Raw genomic sequence first — 25,196 nt, 5'->3', positions numbered from 1 at the left:
TGGCCATTAATGGTCTGACTAAAGTTTTTAGGCTTTCTTGAAAACATTTACCTTAGTTTTTTGGTAATTAGCCTTCAGCCACCTCATTATAGTGTTGGACTAAGGCAGTAATAGTCCAACTAAGGCCAGCACTTGATAGGGATAGAATGACAGCATCATCCTCATAAAGGAAGATAGAGAGATGTCATAAATTATGGGTTTTCAAACCACAGACGGTTAGGGTTAGTTCAGTCAACATGCTCAGCAACAAGTACACAAACTCACTTTGAAGCGCATCTGATCCAGTCCAATGCACCTGTTTTCTTCCAGGCTAATTCACTTCTATTATTGCTCCAAATGAGATTGCTCAAACTCTCGTTCCTACCCACTGTTCTTAATATTTTGAAACAAAGTACATTTCGGTAAGAATATTGATGAAAGGGATACAACTGCCACTGGTGATCCTTATTTTTAAGCTGGATGTTCTGGTATTTTCCCTAAATGTCAATTAATTTGCTTAGTGTTTTTTTAAACCCTAAATTATAAGCTAATGACTTTAAAACTAGGGCTGGGCAGAAAATCCCCCCACCCCCCAGCCCTTCTATCATAGATGTTTTTTTAGAAATGTTTTTGGAGGACACTGAAAAAGTTCCATAGATGGAATATTTCTGCCCTTCTTTAGTTACAAAGGGCCAAAGAGTTTGTAGGAATGCACTGATTTTTATTTCACAATAATCTTTCCAGAAGTCCACAGCCTCTTGGGTTTCAATTAAAGCCCTAAAGTGAGATATCAGGAAAGAACATGTTCTGTTGGACTTTCTTGGTTGCAGAGCTACTGTCATTGCTACAGGGGGTAAGTCACTAGAAAACTTCTCCATCCCCTGGAGATTTGTCCTCTGAACTTCCCTGTCCATAGTTTTGACAGAATAATTTAAAAAGCCATTGGTGCCCAGTTCTAACCCAACTAAGAATACACAAAAGATAATATAGGGTGTGATATGATACATGCTAAGGAAGCTGCATTTGCTTTTATGATATGAAAGTATGACAGCTGGCTAAACCAGAACTGAAGCTGCTTCTCTGGTCACCCCATCTAAGCAGACAGCATCTTTACCCAAGTAATCCCCTTTCAAAGCCAGTCTTCCACCAGGGATGCTAGTGAAGCAAAGTGCCAGCATATCCAGGTGTGTGCACACTCCACTCACACACGGGCAGACAATCACAAGCCCTCTGAGGCAGGCAGTGCTGCTACTCGGGTAAGTTGAGTTGGCACGCTGTCAGCTCAAGCAAGACACAAAACCTTTTATATATTTTTATTATCTTCATTTACAGACTGAAGGGTCAACGTGTATTTGAATACATATTCTAACTTGATCGGTTTGTTATGTAGAAAAGGCTATAATTTAACAGTCAGCACTTCATGAATTAAGAACCTTTGGTTACTTATACTTCTTAATGGCTTCTTCCAGCTTTTCTTTATTTGCTCCAGAAAATTCATGCACCTGAAATACAGACATTCCAAGTTTAAGGCCTTCTGCTTTAAGATTCATTCCTCTGTTAACAGACATTGTGAATGCTAAACAGTCGTTTAAGATGACTGATTCTATACTGACCATCGAGGAAGTGAACACTTCTTCTTAACATACTCCTTCCTCAAACAGTTTGTCATGCAGAATATGTTTTTCTAAAGTATATATATTTAACAGGCTTATGGTCACCCATCATTTGAAACAACTCTGGGCACCTCGCAATAAAAACATTCTCCAAACCACCTAACGCTACAATCCCCAGGGTCCAACCTCACCTTATCCCAACTCCTGGGGAAAAGCCGCCTCTTTACAGCTTTCTGGAAGGCTTGGCGGGTGATGTTCTGCCAGATCCCAGGGGAAAGGGTCTTCCAGAAGAGGGCAGGGGCGCTTCGGAAGAGGCATGCTTCCTAGGTCCCACTAGATGGCAACAGTCTCTGAAGAGGATAGTAGCAGACATTTCTATCTTGTCTGCAGAAACCTGAGGTCAGTGGATTTTATGGCCTTATTCACAAGACTGTTTAAAGCTGCTACATAGTATTAAACAAAAATATACATCTTACTCCATATTTAAAGCTTATCTGGAGCTCATGGGGCAACAGTAAATATGGAAGCTTGGACAGGATGGATGTAGCCATGCACCTGGTGTCTCTCAAACTAAATCTTAAGGTGAGAATGCACCGGGATCCCTCTACAAGTAATATTCAAGCTCTACACATTTTGCTGGAAATCTGAGAGAAATACCTTTTCATTATTTTTATAGAACTGGAATGTTGGCATGCACTTCACATCACAGTGTGAGGCCACATCCTAGAAGAGATGAGAAAGGTTACTCCAATCAGTCTGATGTGGTACACGCGCAGCATTTGTCCCCACAATGCCTTCCCATTCAGCTATTCCCACTCTGCAAACTGAGGCAAAATGCAATTATCAGCGTTTCACACAAGCAGGGCTGAAAAGACAAAATCTGTACCAAGATGAATCTCAGATGCACACTTTCCTCTGAGTATCTTTGTGGCTAAGAAAAGTGAAACAAGCTCTAGTGAGACAAGCAACCTGGTGATTTCCAGATATCACACTTAGAATTCTCCACCACTGACCATGTGATTGGGACTCATGGAAATTGTAGTTCTGGATTTCTGAAGGCCATCAGGTTGACCATCTGCCTTAAGAGAATACTGCATTCACCTACCTGTAAGCTTCTGGAAACCTAAGAATTCCTCTTACCATACACACTCCAATTTCCTATTTTACCTGCCATATCTTTCTGCAAGCTGTTTTAAGAATTACTATTTGGAAAATGCCAAGAATCCTGTGAAGTCTTGGGCCACATCTTCTAGTAATTCCTTCTTACCAAAATAGGATTTAGACTCTTGTGAACCTATTCTGATAGCACTGACCAAATAAGATTTCATAGACAATGCCTAGCAACCTGAAGGCATTCTTTGTTGTGAAAGGAATGCTGCAATTTCAAGAGAATGAACTGCAAATTGTCACATAATGTGTGTCAAATGTGAGAACACTCTATTTTACTAAAACTAACAACATTTCCCACCCACCTCTACTTTTGAGGGAAGTGGAAGCAGCTTTCTCTACTCCAACAGCTAATTAAGATAATGTCATCTAGGTGTGTCAAAGGTTTTGTTAAAAGCCAACTGCAGTCACTATTATGTGTAATTTTAAGTCCAGGTGGACCTATTTACTCATCAAGATAATAAAAGCTTATTACTTCTGATGGCCATTCTTGCTTCCAAGCTATGTAAAACAAGTTTAATTATCACTCTTCTTATACTTAGGCCAAAGCCATACTTCATTATACACAACTTAATCACTGCCAAATACCCAACTATCAGGACATCAAAACCAAGTCGTACTGAATTTCATGAGTCGTACTGATTTATATAAAAAGGCACCCTGCTTACTAGGGAAAATTTGTTGCACATGCCACATTTCTAAATTAACTTGTTTGACAAGATACACATAATTCAATCAACAAAATATGTTAGTGATTCGAGATCAGGGTCCCCAATGCAGTTATGTACTGTATGCACATAAGAAACCTACTTGCTAAACTATGTTTAATTTTGGCTTAGTATGGTATGTGAGCCCATCCAGAATAGCTCCATGTGCTGTTCAGATCTATCAGGGTGACTCGTTCAACAAAACTTGATTAAAGCTGCATAAAGTTCTGGCTTGTACCTGCACAATATAGGAAGATGGTTAAACCATCTTATATATATAATTTCGCCCAGACATTCCTTTCAAAGGGAGTGGCTGTACATTGTATTACATGTATTTGTAATACATGTAGTAGTCCAGTGTTCAATCTATGACACCTATGCCTCTGTTTGAACCCCTAGACAGCTGAGGTAGTTAGAACAGATAATATCAAATCAAATGGGCTATATTTTTGTGTTTGAAAGAAGCCATATTTTAAGTTTTTTAAACAACCTATCAAAAATACATGTTGGATTTGCTATTAAGCTGCTGCTGTTTAAACATATAGGTAAATCCTTGACTTACAATGGCAATTGGGACTGGAATTTCCACCACTAAGTGATACGGTCATAAAGTGTAACCACACTGCTTAGTGACGGCAATCCCTGTAGTCCTGGTTGCTGTTGTTAATTGGATACCACTGTCGTTAGGCAAGGCAACTTCCTGTTGGCTTCCCACAATCAACGTCAGTGGGGAAGCTGGCAGGAAGTTGCAAGTCCCAAGCCAGCAGGCAGGTAAGTGGCTGTTGCCAGATGGGGGAGGGAGTGAGGAGGTGCACAAGGGTGCAGGGGAGGGTCAGGAAGGCATGCAAGGGTGTGAGGGAGGGTCAGGGAGGGTGAGTGAGAGGCACAGTGTGGGGAGGGTGTGCAAGAGGTGCAGCAAGGATCAGGGAGGGTGTGCGAGTGGCTGGCACAGTGTGAGCGCAGAGGAGCTAGGGGAGGGTGTGTGGGTGGGTGAGACTTATCCCAGTGACATGCAACCCTCCCTGCTGGCTTCTCCATTGACTCTGCGGGGCAGCAGCAGGGAAGGTTGCAAATGGTGATCATACGATTGTGGGGTGCTGCAACCGCTCGTAAGTATGAACCAGTTGCCAAGCATCCAGATTGTGCTCACATGACTGCAGAAGTGCTAGGATGGCCAGAACTCAGAAGACCAGTCGTAATCACCATTCGTTCAGCACTGTTGTAACTTTGAACAGCTGCTGAATGAATGGTCATAGGTCAGGGACTACCTGTATTGTTCTGCAGTTCTGAAACTATTACACCAAGCGAAGCCTGTGAAGTTGGCACATCCAGCCTTCTAGCAGGACTCTATTCCATGCTTGCTTGGCATTTGCACTTTACGATGATTTGCCTTTGTGTTTCCATACCATTTGCCATGCCCCACCCCATTAATTTTTGTGCTGTGTTTATGTGTGAGCTGGATATTTGGAAAACTCCTGATGAGGGCTTAGGAGCAACATGTGAACAGGTTACTATGTTTAGAGGTCATCTGTATTTTCTGTAGATTACAGAATCTAAGCAAGTGCAACTAACTTCACAGTATCTTCCAGATATTACAGAACTCCAGCTTTTAGCAGTCTCAACTAGCCTGAATGCTAGGAATCTTAGGGAACCTGTGACCTTCCAGAATTTGTGACCTATCTGTACTATAGATCCTGATGCTATTAGAGATGGTTGTCCTCCATGTTTCTATGTACTTTACCACCAAAATGGAAAAAGAGAACTAAAGTTCCTTTATGCTCCATCAATACTGTTCACCAAGAAAATTATCTGAAGTCTGCACATTTTTGTTCAGCTGCTTTAAAGCCATTTTTTGATTCCACATACATTCCTCTGCAGCCAAACTACAATGATAAGCTCATGTTGTGCTACAAAAAATAAAGAATTCTCTCATCCCCCAAAAGCTGGGTTTCTTCAAAAGTTTTACTGGGAATATTTAAGTAAGGAAGTCCAGTTTTTATCTCATTGGTCAGAACTCACTGCTGTTTGCATGGTTTCCCTAACAAACCAGCCCTATATAACTAGAAGTCATATGAATCCAAAATTTTATGAAAATATACTGCATTGTCTTTGTTCAAATTTGGAAGCACTACTGTAGAACTTACCTGAGCATCATCCACATCAATTTCAATGAAGATTACATCTGGATATTTTTCAACCATGCTCTGTTATGAAAGAAAGAAGAGACTGTTGAACACAAAGTATGCTTGCTGATCTTGGTTAGCACTTAATATTATTTCTTATTAGGTGGAGCTTAAGTTTAAAACCACAATCGGTTAATATAGATATCTGTGCCTTGCTAGATGCTGGACTTCTCATCTAACATATCTTACTGTTGATCATACTACCTGGAGTTGCTGAAGGTTTAGTTCAGCAACAGTTTCAGGCTTCCCTATCCGCAATCTATAACATATGTTCACAATCATATATGGGTATTTACATTTTCACTCTCCACTCTAAAAATGCAATGATTCCTGAGCAACCATGGTGAGAAGGCAGCCTCCCTCCCAACTTTGCAGCTTGCCCCCTTCCCAATTTCAGGACTGGAATAAAGACCTGAGGTGGTTTAGCACACCAGTGCAATCAAAATGTCAGGAACCTTTGGACTGGCTTGCCTCTAAGCCAGTAGACCAACATACCTCTCCCCTGCCATTATATGCCAAGGGAGAAGAAACATCTCTCCATCTTCCTCTTGCTAAGTCAACAGAGATGGTAGGAAGTATGAAAATGAGCATTTGGGACCGGACTGCAGAGACAGTTTTCCTGACTCTTAGAATGGCTTGCCCCCCCCCCCCATTTCTGAGTATTCACCCTTCCTGTTCCCGCCTAAAGAGAAAATATCCAGTTTGATCCACAACCAGGGCATGAAAGAGACTGTCTAGTATTGGGAAGAAGATGACAAAACCTCAAACCTAGATACAAGTCCCAGCCTTATTTTTAAAGGAATTCTGAACCTCTCTCCCCACCACTTTGGAGAAAAACAACCAACCTGCCCATAACATCCCCCAAAGTCGGGAAAAAAGCGAGCCGCCTTCATCTGCTGAAAGACAAATGGAGCCCTTCTTGTCTTGTATTATTTTTAATTAAAACAGCAAAGGTTATGGGGACTAACTAGCCTAAAACAATGGATGAAAGCTCCTGCTAATGCTGGATTAAATCATCTTCAAGGCTCTTTTCTTCCTCAGGCATAAAGTCCAAGAGAAACTAGGGCTGGCCACCAAAAGCACCTTTTTGGCACTTGAATCTGAAGCAATGCCCAGCCCTAAGGAGACAGAGGAGAAACTTCAGGATCCGTCTCTCTCAATGCACAATACTGTGAGACAATGGGAAGCAGCTGAATACACGGCTAGGAGCCCACCAGTATGAAGTCTGGTCATTTATTTATTTATAAGCTCCTATCTGTTATAACTGCCAGGCAAAAGCAAAAGCGAGAGTAGAGTAGATGACCATCCCAGGGCAGAATAGGAGGAAGTTAAGTTGTTCCCTACAGCTTTCGCACTTACTAAAAAGCTCAGCTTTTTTCTCCCTCTGTTACACCAGATAACTGGACTAGCCATAAACCACTACTCCCTTTCTTCAAGGGTATAACCAAGATAAAGAATAATATTGATAATTCCACCTGCTCTTATGAATACATGATCTATTGTTATGGATTTGTTCATTTTTGAAAGGAAACAGACTGCAGTCCAGAATCAGGTCATGTCATGGACAAGGAATGCAGCCATTCAGGATTATTGCAACAGCTAAGAGCAAATCTGAGTGCCCAAACAGCTTTTCCCTTCAGTGGGGCTAGCAAACTCAAGAGAGATCTGCACCCAGCTAGCTTACTAAGTTGCACCAAGGGAAAAAAAAAAAAAGGATTCTGCTCCCTACCTGGATGATACTACTGGACACACTTGCAGAGTCCTGCTTGCTTTCTCCTCACCTCATATTGCTAGCCAGAACAACGGAGCAGTGAGTTATGGGCAAGAGAGAAGTTCTGCTCCAGAGAACAGAAGATACGCTGAGCCATCCCCATAGCATTTAAGACGTTGCAATACTGCTCACACTTTTTCAAGCATTTCACAGTGCCCACCTTATTCCTGGACATGGTATATGGCCACATTCCCAGTAGCCTTGATGTTTTTAAAACTTGTGGGGCAGGTTAGTCTTACTCTTGCTGTCTACATGCTTGATCTTGGTTGACGGACACAACATCTAACATTTACTAAATAATTCAATCTACAATCTCCATTCTGAGACTGACTTTAACTTACAGACCTGTGGAAGGAAAAACTCAAAGCTGCTGATGTGAGTTTTCCTTCCTCATGGTTTTGTGTTCCCTGGGACTTTAAGAAAGTAAAGGACCACACTTGTACTGCAGGGAGATAAAAGAGAAACACTGAAGAAAAGAAATGGAGTTGGAGAACTAAAGCAGCAGCCAGCTGTATGTGGATAAGATGAAACGAACACAGTCTGGTGGAGTGATCAACTAGACTCTTAAGCTACCACAGCTGAGTAAAGAGTTGCAGAGCCTCCCAAAGACGAGACCAGCTGCAGCCAGTCAGCAACAAGTCATTGTTTTCTCCCTCTTACCAACTGATAAGGCCTGAGAGACTGAGCAGGAGCTCAGTAAAAGGGAACAATTGCAAGGCCAATTTAACCTACAGCAGGACCTATTGAATCATAAGAGCTGGAGGATAATACAGGTCTCAGTGTAAGGTAAAAGGACATTAAGTCCTGGTGAAAGGAGAAGAATTCCCAGTCCTTAACAACTGTGGCAATGCTGCCGTTGTTTCTAGAAAAGGTGGGAAGTTAAGAACACAAGATAAAAGGGAAACTTGTAACTTGATTAAGTATTGTCTCTTGTCATTTACAGATATAACACTGTCACTTATAAACATATCATTAGGCATATATAGGTAGATAACTTGTAAATATTAGGGTTAACACGTTAAAAATGTATATTTTGGATAATAAACCTACCTCATGTACCTATCAAAGAAAAGCATTCAGCCTCCTGGTCTGTGGTTTGTACCATACCTTAATTGCAACCCTGCCACAGGACCATATTAATGGAACATCTGGTCTAATTTTTGTTAGAGCATATTCCTTCCCCATTACTTGTTTTTGTTAACATCTTGTCTGATGAAGAATACTGAAAAATCTGAAATTTGCACGCACTTTTACGCCCTCAGAGTGGGTCCTAATAAAGGTACGGCACTACCATAGAAATTATCTTTTACTGATTATATTTTGTTGCCGCTCTGTTTTTATCTGACTTTAGGAACAGTTATGATTGGAGTGGTATATGAGCCTAACAAATAAAATAAAAGATAAAATAATGTTTTATAAAATAATTATTGACCAACCCAGCTGTCATTGTTTTTACATAGCAGTGCTATTGCCACTGAGGCAGGGGAAAAGACAACAATCCTCTCTTCATGTGAGAACAGACCCTTAAGATTTGGCTTGTAAGACATCTCACAAGGTAAGTGTGAGCAGAAGTATATGAACATTTCAGCCATTTCCCCTCTAGTTCCCAGAATTCTTATGCACCTCTTTCAGCCACCCTTAGTTTCTAAGGAATCCCTAAATGTAACATCCTCCTCATCTCATACTTTATTAAACAATATACTGAAGGAATCTAAATTACTTACATGGAAGAAGGGCTTGATCATTTTGCATGGTCCACACCAGGTGGCAGAGAAGTCAACGACTATGAGCTTGCTCCCAGCAGATGACAACTCAGTTCGGAATTCAGTCTGGAGAAAAGAGAGTCAAGACCACTTTACAGAAGCAATAAAAATGCCTCTCACCCCAACACATTACATCTTTCCTGAAATGCATTAGAGTTACCTCCTTCAGTGCTTTCAAAACTGCAATAAGCAGGGAGAGTTTCTATGTCACCTTCCAGTCAAGACAAAGTCAACATAAGGTTTACAAAACACACACTTTAACATGAAGTGAAGGACAGAAAAAAGAACTTTTTTTCTTCCAGGGAGTGGTAGAAAATGGTAGGTTAAATGTGCTTGCTATATTTAAAGCAAATATTAGTTCAGTTTTGTAATCTATGAAAGTCAGTAGCCCAAAGGGGCAAAACAAAATCCAACAAGCAACACACACAGGACCCGCAACATAGGTGTAATTTGACTGCACCTGATCTCTCCTGCCATTAGCTTCTAAGGAGTCTTCAAAGGCAGCTTCACATATAATAGTATAGCAGGCAAACCAAAATTATCTGAACCATGGCTTAAATCAGCCCAATTTTCTAGGTTCACCCAACATATTTCCAAACCAAAACCTGCTGAAAAGACAGGTAAGGCTGCCAATAAGTGCCCAACGTGTTTGGATTAAGCCCATTACAGTCACTGGGACTAAGTCTGGGGACATTCTGCAAATCAGGGACACCTCAGATTTAAGTTAGGTTTCAGCTTCTGAACTCATAAATGGCTGTAAGTCATATCTGCAATATGAAAATCACACTGACTTGTCTTAGAGAACTACAAAATTGACCAATGTAAACACCATCTGTCCATTCAAAATAGATACATGGAAAGAAATTACTCTGGAGATCGGTTCTGGAATCTGAGGAGTTTGGGGACAGAAGGAAGGTCCCGTGAATTTGAAAGACATCTGGAGGAAGGGAGAAGGAAAGAGAGAAATACTGAATGATTCCAGACTGGAAATGGGGAAAAAAGAAATCTGACAAATGTAGCTGAATAGCAAGAGCTGCTGAAATCCCCATCTCGTTCCCTTTTCCGCTGGAACAGAGAGTTGTGGCACAGCAGTTGAGAGTGCCAAAAGTCTGGATTCTTGTACTGAAACTAGGCTTCAGTGAACAGGTGACCTGAAGCCAATCCCTTCTGCTTCCTTCACATCTCAAGAAAGGAAGTCTCTCAAATTTCTTGGATATACCTGCCTTTCCCTCCCTGATGCACATCAGGTTAATCTGACTAAACGTTCTGGGCACTGTGGTAGTCAGAATAGCTTGTGGGCAGGTCTTCCTAACTCTGCTGTCCACCTTTTGGTTCAAGTCCAGAATGGTGAGGTCCATGTAGTCCTGCTCCTTTCCCATTGTATCCCTATTTCTTCCTTCTGCCAATCACTGTACTGGGTCACTGGGAGTGTTTGCAGTTCAAACTGCTGCTACTGATAATCTTCTTTGGCCATGCATACTGGGACACCCAATTAATGAATAATCTGATCAAAATGCATGTTGCTGCATGCTTAGCTTGATCATGCAATCAGGGTGGCTTCATTTCCCCCATATTAAAATGACCATCTCACATTTCAGAGTCTTTTGCATCTAGTTCCTACTTTTTGGAATTGACCCGCCTCTTTCATTTTGAGTCTTATCTTGTAAGGTTCAAGGGTTAAAAGGGTTCCTTTTTCCCCCCAGGTCCTTTATAAAGCTGGAAGAACCACTCTTTTAAAGTTGGAGTTCTTAACAACTATTAAAATTGCACAAATGCTGGAGTCAGTTAACTTAATATTCTGCCTGTAGAACAAATAACTGGATGAAACTTAATACAACCCAGTCAGAGAACCAGCACACAAGATTTCCCATTCTATCTGCTACCTTATATACAGGTAGTCCTTGCTTAAAGACCCTAATTGGGACCAGCAACCTCACTGCTAAGTGACTAGGTCATAAAGCAAAATATCACATGACCACCCAACTTATGACAGCAGTTCTGGTTGAAGTTGTTAGTGAATTACCCACAATCATTAAGTGTGACTTCACATAACTGTGGCTTACGACTTCCTGCCAGCTTCCCCACTGACTTTGCTTGTTGGAAGCTGGCTGTGAAAGTTGCAAATGGCAATCATGTGACCGTGGGACACCTCAACCGCTGTAAATGTGCACCGGTTACCAAGCACCTGAATCGCAATCATGTGACCATGGGGATGCTGTGATGGCTGCAACTTTGGGGACTGGTTGCAAGTCTCCTTTTTCAGTGCCATCGTAACTTTGAATGGTCAATGAATGGTCAGTAAGCGAGGACTACTTGTAATATAATCTACAGCAAGAAGACTAGATAAAGGCTTTTACATTAGGTTAAGCTGTAATATACTCTGATTTTGGCTCCAGATGTTGTATGAACTTCAGCCCATTAGACTGTGCTGAAACAAACCATGACTTAGTCTGATGTGTTAACAAGTCACAGGCTAGCTTAAAAGGAGCACTGATATTGGTCATAACGCTTTCGTATCAATCTGGAATCCACTTTCTATTCCATTTACCACACTGCAGCCAACGCAGCTTTGCAATCAACCCGACAGTTTGCTGCAGATACTTCTCGCTTCCAGATGCATCTCCTGATTTCTCTAGCAGAGGCCTAGGTTGTTAAAACAGAAGCCAAGAGATTCACATCTAACCTGAATCAGCAGAATTGCTGGCATGTATAACAGGACTGTCAACAAGCAAGAATGTGAAACATTTTAAAGTACTACCTGTCCATTTTCAGTTTGGGCTTGAAAAAACCATGAGGGTCATGAATTGGTTTTGCTATAGATGGATAATATACTTCCTGCTACTTCTTATTTGCGTTTTAAAAATATTCTTACTGGGTCTAAAAATTTCCATGTAGTAAGAAAAAAATTGGAACTGCTCCCAAACAGGGTCAAACTTTGTGATACTCCCAGTTGAGAGCACACCCAGCGGAGTGTACATTTAGGCTGAGAAATACGAACAAGACAAATCACCAAACTGACTAGGGCAGCTTGTTTACCAGTTGACTCAGAGCTTCCTGCTTCAGAAGAAATGGCAAGAGGGAAATCATGAAGTTACACGAACTCAAAGCATAAGCGCATGACCTAGGACCTTCCTCCAGCTCTTTCCCACTTGCAAACATTGTCTTAGATCAGATGGCCAGCGGTCTCTATGAACTGCCCCCCACTGCCTGGCTTTACAGTTCAGATCAACATCTGGAACAGTGATTTTCATTTCTTCTACAACCCGTTTTGTGGCTCCCAATTAAAGTGGGTCTCATAAGGAGAAAAACAGAACAAACAAACTGCAGGCTTTAAATAAATAACTAAATAAATATGGAAGGAAAAAAGCCTAAAGGACTGCTGTATCACTTCTGCATATTAAAACTCAAAGAACATTTAGGGCTAGAAACATTGTCTTCCCAGCCAACTTTGCCATTAAGTGTTATGAAATTTTAGCTTAAGTAGACACTTTATTGCTGGCTGAACATTATGTATCCACATCAAATATTAATTACCTTATTAAGAAGTTTCAAGAATACCCGTTTTAAAATATTGTAAAGCTGACTTTTGTATCTGTATCCTTGATAAATAACCGAAGTACAAGAGCAGTTTATAAGGCAAAAAGCAACACTAACAATAGGTTGTGCTAACTTGCACAGAAAAAATTGTAACCATGTCCAAGATATACTATTGTAACAATTGCTTAGAATAAGGCAAACTTGCAGCTTTCAGTATCCTCACTAGGACCATCGTGCTGACCGGGGATGCTGGGAGGGGGGTTGCAACACATCCCCAGAACACCATACTGGGGTAGGCCATTTCTGACTATGGTACCTCCTAGACGTTATTTCTTAAAGCAAGCCAGTGAGTTTGTGCTCTAGAATCGGTCAGGAACTGCCTTGAGCCACTGCTAGTCTCTTACACAGAAAGAGCTTCAGGATCCAGGAACCATATCAGATTTGACTAAATAAACAAAAGTTACATGTTGTAATGGAGAAGTGGTAGACCTGTGGCCCTCCAGAAGTTGTTCAAAGAGAATTCCCAGCTGCCTCAGCCAGGAGGGCCAATAAAGGAGGATTCTAGAACTGTTCTTAGAACCACGCATGGCTGCCCACATTTCCCCCTTCTTCAGCTAACACTACCATACATTCCCTTAATTTGGTCAACCACTCTGGTTTTGAGAAATTCAGTTCCACACAGCACTCCCCCACATCTCACCACATCTGTGGTTAACATCAGACATTTCCCAGCTCATAACAGTAGAGAAGTTAAATGCCAGATGCATTTGACCACCTGGGCCACCCCTCTCGATCTGGGGAATTCCACTGGTGCAAACAGCCACATTTCTCAACAGTTTTCAAGAGCTCTTGTTCTGCCCTACAAAGGACTGGCCCCATGTTTCAATTAGCAACTTCAGCTTCTCTAATGGGAACATCTCTTTAGAAATTTATAATTATAAAAGCTTGGTCCCCAAATTACAAGCCATTCTGATCATGAAGCAGCCAGGAGAAAGGAGGTGCAGCATACTTATTAATGTAATAACTACAATGATCCTTCCCAAAGATGATTTATAAGACACCCAGAATAATCATCTTATGGGAAGGCGACAGGAACACCCAGCAAATTCTAGCTTATTGGAAGCTTAACTGCAGCTTTCCCCAATCTGATGCCCTCCAGATGGGCATGTGTTGCCTGATATGTTGGGTGTGTAATTCCTAGAATTTAGCTACAATAGGAATTAATTCAGAAAGTTGCAGTCATCAAATAGAACAGAACTGTAGCACCATGAGGTTCACCCTTTTCAAAGTAGCATTCCTAAATGTCAAAGATGGGTAATCGTTTGATATTTGGGCCAAACTTAATATTTGAGGCGGCCAGGAACTGGAATGGGAAGAGCTGCTGATTTATTTAACAGTTTTTATCCCACTCCAATCCTATGGACTCTGGATGGCAAACATATTTGAAAGCTGATATCAAAACACAGTTAAATAATAATATAATAACACAACAGGTCATCCAACAAAAATACAGTGAATCAACTCCTATGGCAGATGCTCTAGCCAATCAACTCAGGCCGAAGGTTTTGATTTTATGTACCTGTGAAATGCAAGGAGGGTAGGAACTACACCCCTCTCACAGAAGGATGGGCCAGAGACTGGGGCTCCCTCACAGAAGACCTGGCCGGAGCTATGGTTCTTTTGAGTTTGGGGGAGTTTCTGTAGGTCTCTCTTTTACGAGGGCGTTAAGCTTATTTTTAGGGCCATGCTACAGTGTGTCTTTGTGTGACACACAATGGCACATAAACTGTATTGCTGATTTTTAACCATTTCACTGCCAAAACTGAGCAGCACGATCTGTTGGATGCCTGATTTTTAGATGGGTACAACTAAAGTGACAGACAATATGACTGGGGAGGAATGTTGCCATTCCAGGTTACATAAAGAATGTAGTAATAATAACGTACTACACAGCAGAAAGGGTTAATCTGAATACTCCATTAAAACAGACACTGAAAATCTAACCCAATATAGGCTGCCTTCTGGAAACCTTGTTTTAGCCAATAAAATAAAAAGAAGTTCTGATATGATAGGACTGTCTATGCAAATTTGCACAGGATCGGGCTTCTTCCCTAAGAAATCAAATTGTGACTGCTGCCTTTATGTATTTATTATTATTTAATAAATAATAATTTATATAGCAAACAAAGGCAGCCAATACCAACAGATTTCAGGTTATTCAGGATGCCAAGTAGGAGAACAGTTCATTAGTCCTGAGTACAAATCAAACTGCAATATATTGCAGGAGGAAAAAAATGAGGCTAAAGATCAAGAGACTGAACAGGTCACCAACAGACTAGGAAAAGCAGCAAATCTTGGTTTTTAGCTGGATTCTTGCCAACATTCCAATACTGTAGCATACCCACACATTTAGCAGGTATTCCTGAATCACCATGTATTATAGAAAGCTCAATGCAAAAGCACAAATCAAAAAGATCCTGCCTCTGTCACCTCAGCTGTGACCTTATCAGTCTACCTTGTGCATCAGTCCTTCTCCTTCATTAGATGGAGCTATAAATGCTGGTCTACTAAAAGCGTTTTTACAAGAACTATTTCTGAAGAACAGTGCAAGACAAAATGTCTCAGTCAGCCTTCCTCAACCTGATGCTCTTGACCATGCTGGATGAAGAGATAATTCAACCCCCGGCAGAACACAATGCTGATGCTTGCAGGTTTGATCTAGGCTATTTCCAAGCAGCACTGGAAAAACTGCCTGAAAGCGATGCTGTTAGCACCAACAATACTGTGTTGGGGGCACAGCAGCCTGAATGAGTAGAACAGAGCTTCCTGTGGGAATATCAGATTGTGGAAAGTTAATTTTCTCCCATTCCCTTTCAACTTCCAACTCTCATCGCCTAATCCTTCAACACAGCTACATTAGTCAGCTACATTAGTCAGCAACACTTGCAGCATGTAAAAGTTTCTCATGACAACATGACTCCTTCTCAAATACTGGCAGGCAATTCCAGATAAGTCGGGGAAGGAAAAGGGAAAGCAGGTCATAGCAAGTTTCATGTCCCTGGTGAGTAAAAATTAAGTCAGAAAGCTGGCCACACTACCAGATTTTAAAGTTTAGGGGTGGTAAGAGGAATAGCAAGCAGGAACAGTATGAAGAAATGAAGGTTTATTTGTTTGGGCATAATACTTAACTTGGGTCCATCTAAGTTTATCAGGTGCTTTTCCAAAGATCATGGATAACTAGAGTTAACATGCAAGAAGACATGCTTGCCACAGACTAAGAATTAAAGCTTCTGTCTTCCTAAGCAGTTCACTGGCTAGTTAAAATTCAGCTGCTGCTATCAAGTGATTTCCTAGTTTGCACTGTTGTGCCTAAGTGTGTCATAGCCACCAGGAGGGCACAAAAGGGATCCTGTGCAGCTTAGATGTTTCATTCATTTCTGACTGCGAAAAACATCCTTTCTCTTGCAATTTCCCTCATCTGCCTGTCTGGGTGATGGCTAGATTAAAAGGTCTGTTGCAAGAAAGGAGGGTTTCAGCCAGGCAGTTGGGTAACAGCACACAACTTAAATGAAAACAAGGGGGAAAAAAACCTGGATACATCCTGCAGCTCTGATAGTCAGGCGTTTCCAGTGCTTCAAAGCCAACTATGAAATACGAATTGCTCAGATCTCCCCATTCCGCCATTTAAAGCTGCAGCCCTATACCCGATCTAGGTTTAAGCCTTAGTGAACACAGCGGGCCTTCCGAAAAACATGTCACTGCATTATACTTTGAAAAGGGGGGGCGGTGAATTCCATGGTGGGGGGCGCATCGAAAGGCCAAGACCAGCGAGCCCCTTCTGGCTAACCCAGCCGGCCGCAGGCGGAGGCCGCCCTCTCCCGCCCTCCACACAAGCACAAAGTTAATCAGAGGAGCGCGAGCCCCGAGGGGGCGGCCGTGTCTGCTTCCCCCGCCCCGGGCAAGCAGACCGAGTTCGCGCAAGTCCGGCAGCGCAGAGCCGCTCGCCCGCGGACCCCCGGCCGGACGCCGACTGCACCGGAGGCGCCTCCGGGGCGGATTCTCGGGAGAAGTCGGAAGAGGCGCGCCCTGCCCAGCCTCCGGGAGGGCGAGGACCGCGGCTCCGACGACTCCCAGCCGGTAAGGTAGGCGCTCGGGCACCAGGCTGGGCGAGGCTGCCCCGACGACCGCCCGCGGCCACGGGAACCGGCAGCGAGCAGCGCCCAGCGGCGGCACCGCCTCCCCGCGAGGCGCCCCGCGACTGCTGGAGCGGCGCAGCGCTCCCCGCGCCCGCCCGCCTTCCGACGGAGGTCCCCCCTCCGCGCACCGAGAGGCCTACTGCGGTCCGCGCACGAAGCCGCCTCCCTTACCAGGTCCCCTACGATCTTCACCATCGTGGCAGCCGCCGGTTGCTCGCTCGTCGCGCTGTCCGCCGCCGCCTCGATCGCTGCCGACTCCGCCTCGATCGCTGCTGCCGGCTCCGACGCTGCTGCTGCTGCCGCCTCTGCTACCGGCTCCGACGCTGCTGCTTCTCCGGCTGCTGCTGCCGCTGCCTCCGGCTCCTCAATGGCTGCGGAGTCGCTCTTATTAGCGCCGCCTTCCTGCATCTTCTTATGTAGTGCAGACGCCAGCCCAGGAAAGCGCTCTGCGCAGGCGCCCCGCTGCTGGGCGGAGGCGACACGCGCACGCGCACTTGTCTCCCCGACTCTCCGAGCTTGGCAAAAAGAAAAAAAAAAAAGCGGGGGGATGGAATGCAGCTTTCGGAGCGGAGGGAGGGAGGGGGATCCTCAAGGGGAGCGCGTCGGCTGCCAGAAGTGGGACTTAGCTCGCTCTTGCGCGTCTTTACTCAGCGAGCTTTACTTCCCGGGAGTTTGTGGCGTGGATCTCAGTGGACGAAGCGTGCCTGGCGAGTGGGCGTGCAGATGTCCAGCGCCCGTCCTTTCGGACGTTCGGCCATGCTGGCCGGGGCTGAGGCTAGCGCTTCAGCCATATTTGGAGCTCTACGCCACAGTGTTCATTTTTCGCAGAGATCAGGGCGGGGAAGCCCGTGGCTGGCCTGAAACGTCCAGCAGCTGCAGCTGGCCTGGTCGCTAGCGGGAGGTGCGATCCCACAGGGGGAGGGCTACGTGTGCGGGCCTGCCAGGGGTGTCGTCCCGCAGCAGTCTCGTTAGCTCAAAAGTCCGCCTTTTCACTAAAAGAATGACATTAAGGTCACAGCTCTAATAGAGTCCGCAGTGTTTCCATCCCACCTTCCAGATAGACAAGCCCCCTTTCCAATTCCCAGTCCTCCCTTTTATTTTTTTGGGAGCAAAGGAGACAATAGCGCTTCCGCAATCTTTGTTCTTAACGAGTCCTTTCGCTTTTAGAGTTTCCTAGAGCTGAACCACAAGAAGATCCAAAGTAGCTACATGTCTTGAAAAATAGGTGAGTTCTGAAGACAGACCGTTGCAAGTGTAAAAAAGTATGACAACTTTACAAGTAAGGGAGTTTAGGAATGCCAGAACAATAAGATGTATCTCCCCCCCCCCCCCCGCTTTCTCAAGATCGTATCATTGGAATTAGTTAAGTGTTTGCTTTCAAGCGAGTGGATATCAGCCTGCAACTTTACTTTTGGATATTCCCCTCCTCCTCAAAATCAGGTTAAGGATATAAAAAAGAATAGTTAATCCTCTCTCATTTCTTTTAAAATGCGCATTTATAAATATGGTAGGGATTCTAATCCAAATTGAGCAAGAGTACAAAGCAGTTGGTAACTATCAGGTGCATTCAAACATATGCACAGAAACCTAAAGGGTAACGGTGCCCCATTTCTTTCCAATGCAAATTCCCCCTAGCTGCTTGTACACATGTTGTTGCAAAACCGAAAGTAGCAACATGCAGTTATGATGACAGCTGGGATGAAAGACAGGGCCATTTTGGAAAACTGCTGACTCAACTGCCAAAGGAGGGTCAAAGTGAGCACACTCCATTCAAAGTCTCAGACATCAGCTTCAGAGGAAGCCCATGTGGCAAAACGAGAGCCTGGAAGATGTATCCCAAGTTTAAGAGTGTGTACCAAAAGCTGTTGTGTTCCAAAAACAATGTGAAAATAAGGGTTTGGGTCTTAAGCTCTTAAAATCTCTTCTTTTTACATCCCCCCCAGTTGTCTTAGTCTATCAAAAATCTTGAGGTCATAAAAAATTAAGATTGTGGTAGCACCTGTGCGATTGAAACCCTGCCTCAATTTACGTGCATTGCTCAATTCCCCCCTTGCCCCCCTCCCTGCCTGAGCACTTTGCTAGATAGATACTCCCAGGCGTTAAAGGGTTTCCTGTAAATGGAAGGGCAACTGAGAATCCAGGCCCAGCCTACATTTCACACACGATGCTCAGCTGTCATGTAGTTTATTCAATTTTGGCATAGCATGAGGTGTAAATTCAGACATTGCAGTTTACTAAATAAAGCATGGTTTAACAGTCAAGGTTTAGCATAAGGTATGAATTCTGTCAGTGTCATTATAATCAGCCTGATGCCCCACCTTAGAAGAGCTCTGGATTGTAATCAGTGGAAGATTTCTCAATAAAGGTAACTGATCATCTGAAACACACTTAGGAAGAACAAGCATCAATGGCCACAGTTGGCCTTGCTTCTGAATAAGTATGTACGTGCCCCAAGGCAAAGTCAGTCGTGATGAACTGGAAGGGAATCCCCTTGTGTCTTCAGATCTGTTCCAGAGAGTCCCCCAATGCCCTGGACCAGGTCTGGGACCAACTGTGTGCCTGCAAAGGGGAAGAGGAGATGGAGGCCCCACTGCACGAGTAGATTTTTGTTCACATTATGCTGGGTTCGGTCACTTGGAAAAGCTTGGCATGCTCCAAAAGGCAACCAGAAGGATGCCCATTTTCGTGCTATTTATTTCCATAAAACCAAAACTCAAAGCAAAATAATATCTTTACATACCTGGTTAGTTTTTTTTTTTTTTTTTACATAGATACCGATAAATGCACGTACAGCAAAATGGTGATGAGAGTTTCGAGTACTCTTGTACTCACTATGACGGGGTTTTTTTTATGTACTTGTTAGAGTAAACAATCCTATCTTACCCATTAATCACCTTTTCAAATGTCCCTTCTGCTCATTTGTATATCATATCTAGCATAAGGAAGTGTCCCAGGAAACTCAAAAGCTTGCTCGCTGTTTTATGAACTCTTTATTGGTCTGACTAAAACACTGCCCCAGTAAGGGTTTGGAAATAAAAATGTGTGAGCGTTGTAGCATTTGGTGACTTGGTTCATTTGTCTCACCAAGGTATGATTTGTTAATGGAATAAGCAAACTGCAAAGGTTGGCTTCACACATGAAATGCTACTCAGGTTCAGGACACTGTGTGAACCAGACCACTACCCTGCACTATTATTAAGATGATCTAACAAGAATCTCTCTCTAGGTTCCTTGTCAATGTAAATATGTCTCCTCATCCTGGAAGGTCACTGATGTGAGCCAGCCAGGCCCTCTCAATCCAACCTACTTCAGGGTTGTTGGATGAAGAAGTGCTGTGTCCATCCCTTGGGCTTCTGGAAGAGAGGCAGGACATAAATGTAACAAATACATAGTTTGGCTGCATATATGACTATAATTACTAGAGAATTCTATTATACCTGCCATTCAAGTTGACCATGAGCGTGTAAACTGAAGACGCGGGTAAATATTTCCTTTGAAGAATGGGGTGTAAGATCTTGAACATATTGGTGCTAATTATGGTCTCTGGTGTTTATTGATCGATTGATCTGATATCAAGGTATTATTGGACGTCAGCCATATTCATTTGAGAATCCGTATTATTAACATAATTTTGTATCCATAAGCATATTTATTTATATATACAGTACATTTCACCAAGTTCCAGTGAATTATGCAAAAGATTTTTGTGCAATAAACTCAGCCACACATTAAACATAACTATAGTTAATTGAATCAACTACAGTTGACTGAATTTACACTACAGTATGGAAATTCAATACTCAGTGATTTAGTAATGGAAAGGGATGTTTGAGAGGACACCCTACCAGAATATCCCATTCTCCCCCTGGACTGTCCAACTTCTCCAGCCCATGCCGTTCCAGGGCGTTGGTGGTACAGTAGATGGTTTTCAGAACTAAATCCTTCAAGCTAGAACCAGTTCAAGATGTCCTGGACATGAAACAGCTGTGTTGGGGGGCTGAATCATCCCTGCACCAGCCCAAACTACTTCTATATTGGAGGATTTATTTCCAGAAACCAGCAAGGCGCTCTTGAATTGCTTCAGGTTCAGAGGATTTACTTTTGGAAAGCACCAAGTTGCTTCTGGAGTGGCATGGGCTGGAGGGGGAACGGATTGCCTTGGAACAGGCGGTTCCATTCCCGAATCAGTGAATTTGCAAATACCTAGTTCACACCTTGCTCAAAGCTATAATCCCTGGTTTAGCGGCTGGGGGTCATTATGTGGTTTGTTTGGCTTGATTGTGGCTTAAGGCACAATTTTCTTCCAGGATGAAGGCACTTCTTGGCCTTTAAGGATGTGTTGGTAGCCACAATCCAAAAAGCAGTAAGAGCGGGGCCAAGAAAAAATCCAGATATTTTTTGTTTTGATATCCATTAATTTGCAATTCAAATAAAATACAGTTAATAATGTATAATGTAACTCCCCAATGACATGTCAAACAATTTCCCCTTTTTTCAAATAAAAATTACAATTGAGTAACAAATTTGGGATGCCTCTAGAATCTGCACCCAAGGTTTGGGGGGGTGCATTCACTGTGCACCTCTGCCTTCGCTTGTCAGATGAGCCGAATATCTGTCTTTACTCATCCTTTACACAGATTCTGTGCCTGCTTGGCATTTTGTAACAATGTTTCATGATGTTTAATCCATTCACTTAATGCAAGCCTGCTCCCCTGTGATAATTTCAGGAAGGGGGAACCAGTATTTGCCCATCTTCTTCCATTTTTACAAATGGAAGAAAAGCATTTTATATATTCCTCCATGTTGACTTTTTTGACCACATCCCTGGGACACCCCTGTATATTCCAGCTCTGCTGAAGCTTCCAAAAAGAGCTCTCCCTCTCTACATTTCAGCTGTTCGGCAGCAATCCACATCTTTCTGCCAAGGATAACTGCTGTTGACACCCCTCGTATGGGGTGAACAGTTGAATGCCTGAGCCCCGTGACCCAGAAGAGACTGCACACTTTTCTAGCACTTGTCCTTTTTCTCCGACAACTTCTCACTCATGCTAGGTTTTTCCTGGGAGCTGCAATCAACCATCCATGAATTCAGAGCTCCAATGGCCCCACTCATTCCCCCGCTCCTTCCCTTAAGGGAAAAATGCCCTTAACTGCCTGCGATGGATTGCCCCGATAATGAATGGCCATCGCACAAGCCTTTACTAGTGTGAATTTGAATTCAGCCTTCAGTGCAAACTATGGTCACACAGTTTGCAGAAGATGCTTAAGAAGATGTTTTTAATTAAAGTTATTTAATTAAGCCATGCTTTAAGTCTGCACAAAACATTCAACAAAACATTCAGTTACAAAAGCCTAACCAAAGTAATGCTAACCAAACTTGGGGTGGTAGCAAACACATCTGCTAAAACATCTGGTTAAGCATGTTTTATGCACATGTACCATCATGTTAGACAAAGCAGTAGCTTACTTCAAACCTCTACATATTAAAAAACAAAAAAACAACCCCACAAATATACATCACACTTAATATGAAATTACTTTCAAAGCTGTACCTTATTGTTTTCAGAGCCAGTTCCTCCCTGGGGAAAAAAGTGATATATGGAGGTGGATTATTCCCTCTTCCTAAATGAGTTTGTTCCAAATGACATAAATTGAGCATGCAGGCAAGCTTCCAGATAGAGAATGCCAGAGAGCTGGAATGGTGCAGAGGTTAAAGTGTTAAACTAGGAGCAGAGAGACCCAGGTTCTAGTCCTCAATTGTGAAAGTTCACTGGGTGATTTGGGGCCAATCACTCTCTCTCAGCCCAACCTACCACACAAGATTGTTGCTGTGTGGAAAAATAGGAGGAGGGGACACTACGTATGCCATCTTGAGCTCATTAATGACAAGTGGGTATACATCACTTAACTAATGTAACTGAGAGCCAGTTTGGTCTAGTGGTTCAGGCTCCAGGCTAGAAACTGGGAGACAGTTCTAGTCCCACCTGAGCATGAAAGCCAGCTGGATGACTTTGGGCCAGTCCCTCTCTCTCAGCCCAGTTCATCTCACAGTGTTGTTGTGGGGAAAATAGGAGGAGGAAGGAGTATTAGGTATGTTCACCACCTTGAATTATATATAAAAAAGGCAGGATAAAATCATCATCATCATCATCATCATCATCATCATCATCATCATCATCATCATCATCATCACTTATATCCTGTGACAATACCTTCAACACCATCAAACAACAACACCTGCCTATCCCAGGTCCTTGGGAAGGACTCGGTAGGTGGATAAAAGTGCCAAATCCAGTCTAAACATCTGGCTGTGTGATCAACAATAATTAATGAAGTACCACTGTTTCCTGAAACTACCTGCACAACTTTGGCTCTATTTGGACCAATCACAGACTTTTTTCTTGTGTTTAAAAAAAAACTTTCAGTTGCTTAAAAAATATTTTTTAATTGCTAGGTTTTCTCTACATTTCCCCCCATTCCAAGTATCTATTTAGTTGTTGTTGTTGTTTAGTCGTTAAGTCGTGTCCGACTCTTCGTGACCCCATGAACCATACTGCGCCAGGCCTTCCTGTCCTTCACTGCCTCCCTGAGTTTGCTCAGTTTCATGCTCATTGCTTCAGTGATGCTATCTAACCATCTCATCCTCTGCCGTCCTCTTCTCCTTTTGCCTTCAATCTTTCCCAGCATCAGGGTCTTCTCCAAAGAGATCTCTCTTCGCATTAGGTGGCCAAAATATCTGAGCTTGAGCTTCATTATCGATCCTTCCAATGAGCAATCAGGGTTGATTTCCTTTAAGATTGACTGGTTTGACCTCCTAGCAGTCCAGGGAACTCTTAAGAGTCTTCTCCAGCACCACAGTTCAAAGGCATCAATTCTTCGGCGCTCGGCCTTTTTATGGTCCAGCTCTCACAGCCATACATTACTACTGGAAAAACCATAGCTTTGACTATGCGGATCTTTGTCGGCAAGGTGACGTCTCTGCTTTTTAATATGCTATCTAGGCTTGCCATAGCTTTCCTCCCAAGGAGCAAGCGTCTTTTAATTTCATGGCTGCAGTCTCCGTCTGCGGTGATCTTGGAGCCCAAATAAATGAAGTCTGTTACTGCTTCCATTTCTACCCCTTCTATCTGCCAGGAATTGATGGGTCCAGATGCCATGATCTTAGTTTTTTTAATGTTGAGTTTCAAGCCAGCTTTTGCACTCTCCTCTTTCACCCTCATCAAGAGGCTCTTTAGTTCTTCTTCACTTTCTGCCATTAGGGTGGTATCGTCCGCATATCTGAGGTTGTTGATGATTCTCCCTGCAATCTTAATTCCGGCTTGTGATTCTTCCAGCCTGGCATTTCTCATGATGTACTCTGCATATAGGTTAAATAAGCAGGGTGACAGTATACAGCCTTGTCGTACACCTTTCCCTATTTTGAACCAATCGGTTGTTCCATGACCGGTTCTAACTGTTGCTTCTTGGCCCGCATACAGATTTCTCAGGAGACAGGTAAGGTGGTCTGGTATTCCCATCTCTTTAAGAATTTGCCACAGTTTGTTGTGATCCACACAATCAAAGGCTTTTGCATAGTCAATGAAGCAGAAGTAGATATTTTTCTGGAACTCTCGTGCTTTCTCCATGATCCAGCGAATGTTGGCGATTTGATCTCTAGTTCCTCTGCCTCTTCGAAACCCAGCTTGTACATCCGGTAGTTCTCGGTTCATATATTGCTGAAGCCTAGCTTGTAGGATTTTGAGCATAACCTTGCTAGCATGTGAAATGAGTGCAATTGTGCGATAGTTTGAGCATTCTTTGGCGTTGCCCTTCTTTGGAATTGGAACGTAAACTGACCTTTTCCAATCCCGTGGCCACTGTTGCGTTTTCCAAACTTGCTGGCATATTGAGTGCAGCACTTTAACACCATCATCTTTTAGTATTTTAAATAACTCAGCTGGAATCCTGTCATCTCCACTAGCTTTGTTGTTAGCAATGCTTCCTAAGGCCCACTTGACTTCACTCTCTAGGATGTCTGGCTCAAGGTCAGTGATCACACCAGCGTGGACATCAGGGACATTAAGATCTTTCTTGTATAGTTCTTCTGTGTATTCTTGCCACCTCTTCTTAATCTCTTCTGCTTCTGTTAGGTCCCTGCCTTTTTTGTCCTTTATCATGCCCATCTTTGCACTAAACGTTCCTTTCATATCTCCAATTTTCTTGAAGAGATCTCTAGTCTTCCCCATTCTATTGTTTTCCTCAATTTCTTTGCATTGTTCATTTAAGAAGGCCTTCTTATCT

General features: G+C 43.1%; 1 protein-coding gene across 1 annotated transcript; it reads right to left on the bottom strand.

Annotated features, from left to right (window-relative positions):
- Positions 1-1,277: 1,277 nt before the first annotated feature.
- On the bottom strand, positions 1,278-17,339 carry LOC103050052 (thioredoxin). Its single transcript, XM_007424547.4, has 5 exons — positions 17,088-17,339; positions 9,145-9,249; positions 5,611-5,670; positions 2,250-2,315; positions 1,278-1,481 (listed from the first exon to the last, which is right to left on the bottom strand). Exons 1-5 carry the CDS (start codon positions 17,322-17,324, stop codon positions 1,419-1,421), a joined length of 531 nt encoding a protein of 176 aa, XP_007424609.2. The 5' UTR covers positions 17,325-17,339; the 3' UTR covers positions 1,278-1,418.
- Between the last annotated feature and the right edge of the window lie 7,857 nt (positions 17,340-25,196).

This window comes from Python bivittatus, unplaced genomic scaffold (genome assembly GCF_059951505.1).
Source record: "Python bivittatus isolate LINGU-HERP-01145 unplaced genomic scaffold, Pbiv_v1 ctg000850_np1212, whole genome shotgun sequence".
Taxonomy (NCBI): domain Eukaryota; kingdom Metazoa; phylum Chordata; class Lepidosauria; order Squamata; family Pythonidae; genus Python; species Python bivittatus.
Note: the sequence above shows the minus strand (reverse complement) of the source record. Positions and strands in the feature narration are given on the sequence as shown.